This window comes from Cyprinus carpio, chromosome B19 (genome assembly GCF_018340385.1).
Source record: "Cyprinus carpio isolate SPL01 chromosome B19, ASM1834038v1, whole genome shotgun sequence".
Classification (NCBI taxonomy): Eukaryota; Metazoa; Chordata; class Actinopteri; order Cypriniformes; family Cyprinidae; genus Cyprinus; species Cyprinus carpio.
In genome coordinates, this window is record NC_056615.1 from 24,723,536 (window position 1) to 24,729,535 (window position 6,000).

The 6,000-nt window shown below is 39.8% G+C and overlaps 1 protein-coding gene across 6 annotated transcripts in view; it reads right to left on the minus strand.

Moving 5' to 3' along the window:
* Positions 1-2,720, minus strand: part of LOC109084075 (POU domain, class 2, transcription factor 2) — a 47,283-nt gene extending 44,563 nt beyond the window's left edge. For all 6 annotated transcript variants that reach the window (XM_019098782.2, XM_042745357.1, XM_019098781.2 and 3 more), the window contains exon 1: positions 1,511-2,720. In XM_019098782.2, the coding sequence (XP_018954327.2) occupies positions 1,511-1,613 (103 nt within the window). In that variant the 5' untranslated portion in view covers positions 1,614-2,720. The remainder of the gene's footprint in view (positions 1-1,510) is intronic.
* Between the last annotated feature and the right edge of the window lie 3,280 nt (positions 2,721-6,000).

The following is a 6,000-nucleotide window of genomic DNA, read 5'->3' on the forward strand; positions in this document are numbered from 1 at the left end:
TCAGCGTTTATTTATTTTTAACATTATTTTTTAAATGTAAATTTAAGAATCAATGTCTCTGTCATTTTTCTGGAATGATATAGAATCCCCCTCTCTCTTTTCCTCCCTCAATATCCTCCAGTTCACTAGACTTCTGACCTAAAAGATAAATCCTAACCAAACAAGCAGGCCAATCCAATTTTAACACTAGCCTACCTGCATTTCAAGAAAGCACATCACCATGTGGGCCCATTATGTGGTGCAGCTTATGAAAGCTTAATGTCTGGCTCTTTGCTCATTTAGGCGCCAGCAAGTAATTAAAGACTCCTGCTCTCATTTCTTGGGGTATCAGGGCAGACGCCATATTTAATTTTTTTGAATGAAGCAGAAGCTGTGAGCCAGGTCTGTTTAATTGGTTCTGCAGATGCAAGAAAGAAAATAATAGGCTATCCACAAAACTCTTGAAAACCGGTGATATGGAAATTAACTATAGGGCATAACCTTATGAGTGGACTCTATACCTGTGGCCCTCAGCATCGTTTTCATTAACTACCAAACAAACAAATAAATGAATAAATAAATATGGCGTACACTTTCATGGCGTATCCACTTTTTAGTTCTTATATGAAACAGAGTTAAAGACAACGGTGCCAACGCAAAGTTTTAAATTTCCTTATGTACATTTCAGTCATTGTGTGCTGGTGTATGACATGTGTGTAAGGTGACACATGATCTTAAAGTGGCGCATACGTTTAATACATCTGCTGGTAGGAAAATTTCCGCTTCGTTGAACGCCAGACGCTGCGGGCAAACATTGCGCGCCCCGCCCCCTCACTACTTCAGAAACAACATTCCTTATAGAAGGAAAAATATGATGTTCTTTCATTTCAAACCGACATTCTTGGTAACACTTCGCATTAAAGGGTCATGTTACACTTTTTATGTAAATATGCCTACTGTTGGGCTAATTACTATAATAATTTATACTAGCCTAACTGTAAAAACTGTAAATTACTATAATAAGTGACATCACAGGTCTCATCATTCTCAAACTTGTCTTTAAATTCACACACACTCCGTCTTTCCCCCCGCTGTCTGCGTGTATCGATCTCGGCGGAATCGATAAATTACCATGAATATTCCCTGAACCGGTCGTGAGAAGAGAGTCAGACGGCAGATGGAGAAGCAGATACGGGGAGGACAGAAGGATGAAAGAAGCCAAAAGAGGCCGAGACGAACCATTCAAACAAGGGCAATTATGGGCAGGCGTCTTTTCAACTCAACCAGCCTTCCTTTAATGCACACTAAAAGTGGCACATTTTTATAAAAATATATGCATACACAAACGGAAAAGGATCTGAACGTGATTTGTAGGAAATACAAAAATATGGGTTTCATTCAGACGGTTGGCTGGGGCTGAACAGGTGTTTCGGCTCCACGTTTAGATTTTTTTTTTTCTTTTCAGTGTGAGGGGGAAATAAAGAAAAGCTGTTACCGACATTAACCAGAGGGAGGTAAAGGGATCTCTTACCGGAGTTACCGGAGCGCAGAGGCAGCGGAGACTTGAGTCGCCAGGCGCTGAAATCAGGAGCGGTTCTCTGAAACACCAACGGCACCGGCAAGGGAACAAACATGATCCGCTGTCGTCTGGGCTTTTCTTCTATGGTCTCTTGTATTTGGCGCTTGTCTTGAGTTTCTTTTTCTTTGGTTGCTTATTGTGTTTTGAGGTTGTTTCTTTTTGGTAGATTATTAGTTACTATTTGGTTTAAAATGTATAACCTAAGTAAATTTCTTAAGCTATCTTTACATTTTTGGTATTATGCCTCATTAGCTAGGCTACTTCTTCCTCAGGGATACTCTATCTCGGACTCACACACCGACGGATAGTCGGGATCTTACAAGCGGTCCAAATAACGTCGGAATATATGTTAAAAGTGGTCACTTAACGTTTGTTTTGTCTTTCTGTTGGCTTGGCTGAAAATCCCTTAAATTAGGCTATCTTACAAATTAGAATAACAGAACGTTAATACCTACGCTTTCAAACGACGAACCGTTGGCTGAAACTGACTTTTTTCAAATTTAAAACTCACTTGTCCTAACTGTCATAACGTTTCCTGGGTTTTGCGTATCCCGCGCGAGACCAGGTGTGCGGCCGGTAAACGTCACAGTGGCCTTGCGCGCGTCGCGATCCGGTTCCACTTTGGTTTCGCTTTTTAAACAAATCTCACTTTAGTACAAAAACTATATGGTTACATTACAATCAAGTCGCGGTTGCTGGGTTTAAAACGGTTTGCAAAGGTTTAACCGGAATATTTGGTTTCTCTATTTGGTTTCTAGCTCACCTACTGTCTGGTTTATCTCGTGCACATTGCATGCATTTCAAGCAGCATTTATATTTTTTGTATAAAATATAATAGAATCGCTTAATATATTTAAATAATCACGCACGTATAAGGCTACGCAGCGGCTCGACACGCTCCCCCTTCGTTTCCACTCACGAGCCGGTAATTAAAACGCAATCAATCGATAAATAAATTAAGGAGCAACACTCCTTGTGCACGAAATGTTAAAACTGAACGAAAAGAAAACAACACGGTACCCGTTAAGCGGAATTCAGCTCTCTGGCTCTGTCCCACCACCATCCGTCTGTGTGTGCGTGTGTGTCCGTTACGATAGTCCCGTTATCTGGGAACCCCGGTAGCTTGCGAGCTCTGTCCGCCTCCCGGTACGAAAGCAACACTGAAACGAGAGGAGCAGCCGCTATACTCCCCCCGCCCCCCTTCTCTCCCTCCATCCATACCTCCCCCTCTCTCCCCCCTCCCCCTTTTTTATACTAATCCCATACAAGGCAAGCTATCCTGGTATTGATCGCTTGATTACTCTTCATTATGATGACTCTGATGATCGCGGTGGGCCGCTGATCGACAATCTTACACACATTCACCAAATGGCTTACATCACATTTCCTCATCTGCATGCAGGTATATGTTTGTGGAAAAAACACGGGCGATATAAGCGACCAGTCTACGGAGAAACCATTGATATGTTATGGTGATTATTTAGGCTAAGGTGGCGGATTATACTGTGAATAAACAACAAACAGAACCCGATTATCGCTACCTCACAAAAGTTTCATTTGGTCTATTGCTATTCTAGGGTATCTCTCGCTCTCTCTCTCCTATTCTTCCTTTCATCCCCTCTTTTCGACACACTGAATGCTGTCAGTAATAAAGCTACAATCTATGCCGCGCACTTACACTCCAGATTATTGCCGACATAGATTTTTTTAAATAGAAAAATCTATACGCTAAACATCGCAGTCAATACGGAAAAATCGAAAGCTTAGCTCCTGATCCCCCCACCACCCTCACCCCAACTCACATTTGCCCCAAACTTCCTGTCTCTCTCTATCTGTCTCTCTATTCTACCATATCCGTGGTGATATAGATCAATTATTGGCCAGTGTATCAGAAGAAAATAAGAAAAATACTTAATAATCATAAAAAACACTTACTTAACTGATTTGAAATATGCCTTTATAGCTAGGCTATTTAACACAACATGCCCACGCATATTTTATTTGTTTCAGAAAATCATATTTTCCTGCAACACAACAGACTCACAATGGTTCCTTGAGCTTTATTGTCCCCAAGCACCCCCTCCATTTGACAGATGACATCCGCGTGTCCAACGAGCGAGAGGGGGGAACGAAAAAAAAAGAAGCGACAAGTTGTCCTTCACGAATCCCCCTCGCCTGAAAGGGCACGCGTTGCGAACCCCCCCATCCAAACTCCTTCCAGACAAAAGCAATTATTTCTTGTAGAATATAGTGTGTTTTGCGCGTCTATAGCACGGAGAAGGAAGAAAGGTGTGCAGACTGAAACACAGTTTCCAAATATGACATTTCCATTTGGTTACATTCAATGGTCAGCTCATAGTCCACTACAGTATCGAATAGGCATTAAGATTGACATGCCATCATTTAAAAAAGAGGGAAAATCAAATGCACAAAACTCAAAAACTATTCCAAATGTATCACTACATGCAAGACACTAGTTAAAATAGCTTGAGCACCTGCTATAATTTATGAAGTAAAAACAAAATAAAGTCACTGATAAAATTATGCACATTTTTGAAAGGTATTAATATTAATTCTGGCATCATCATTTAAGTTCCTATTGTGATAAAAAAAAAAAAAAAGTAAAGAACTTGGCGATCAATAGAAATAATCATTACCCAGTGCACACATAAAAAAGAAACTTCCTCCTGTGTGTCTGGGTGGGCAAACCAGACAGCGATAGTGAAAGAGTTCATCGTTAAATGGCAATGTCATGTTGACAAATGCGTTGGTTGAATTAAATTCTCTCTCATCAATAACAAGGCGCCCCAATCAATACCAGCTTACAATTATATCAACACCCCTTCTTGCTGTAAAAAGCAGCTAATACCGTGGCTAGAACACATTACCACTGTGGTGCAACCCTTGTATACAATATCATTCCTTCTCACCAACACATGACAGATACAAAACAACTCCAGATTTCTCTTAAACAACCACATACAAAATGTAATGTCCTTTCTATAAACAATCTTTGCATGTTATGCATATGTATGCCTCTAAACACAATAAAAAGATCTAAAAAGAATCAACATTTACTATACTTCACCCATTGTCTACTTAATTCCTGAACGATGGAGTTAAAAGTGATTCGAGCATGGACTCACACACTTTCTCTCTTCAGCTGATCTAATGATCAGTGCTGACATATTGTCAATATCCAGCTCAAGTCTGCCAATACCCCTAATACAAATCCATCCTCTGCGCCGTAGCTCTCTTTTAACACACACACACACACAGGGTAATAATTGCACGGAGCTAATCTAGTCTTCTCTTTATCACCAATTGACATCAGATCTCATCTTATTGACAAGATAGCCTGCTCATCAATGTAAGGGAATGTTGGGATTTGTAGTTCTTTAAATGCCAGTATATAAGGATTTATCATTAGCCCTATATTTCCTCTTTGACATATTAGTATTTTTTTGCACCTTTAATATCTGAGATGAAGGGAGAAGAATAAGATAATGAATTATCAATAGATTATAGTTACTTTAATGGAATATTACCACAACAATCTCTTTTTAATCTCATATACAGTCTAGGCTGCTTACACCATTTGCCCTTTTCTTGCATAGCCTGCCAAACACTATTACAATATTTTGATTTCACACATTTGCTTATGGTGGCTAAAATTCACAAACAAGATTTTTATTTCTTCTTTTATTAATGCATCCCTTACAGGACCTGCCACAAAACATCTTTTCCATTTCATACAGATTCTACCATCATTCCACGCTATGCTAGTTTTAACACGATCAAAGACTTGGGAGACAGCAGCTGAAGATCCAGCAGTCAGTGCTGGTAAAAGACATCGACCCCCAAAGTGCTGGCGATGTGTCTCGCCCGCAGCGGCCTGCCGCGGCCTAATGCTATGACATGGAAGGGGCTATCAGTAGCGCGCAGACTAGCTTGAGAGGGGGAGCTGATTTTGCCCAGTCAGAGCCCTGCTGAATATGTGATCCACCGTTACAGTGGAAGAGGATAAAGCCCCAATACCCCGTCTGTGATCTTTATGGGGTGCCGAGTGTGTGTAAGTGTGTGTGGCTACGCGGAGACTAAAGGTAAAGAGTACATGGGGGTGAATAAGTGTTTGCTATGTCCACTGTTTGTGCATTAAAATGGGTGTTTATGGATTAAATCTTACAAATCAAAAAATCTCTATATATTATTTCATATAACATTTGTTTCCATTATATTTAATAGTATTAATTAATTTAATTATAATGTTTATTAATTCATAAAATATTTCATTTAAAATTTTAAACAGTTAATCTGTCATATACTGTACATATATTTTCAAAGAGAATTTTGTTGACAAACAATAATAACTCCGCATTTATGAACTATCCATTCCAGGTCATTTCAATAAGTTTCCTTTTTTGTCTAACAATGACACACTT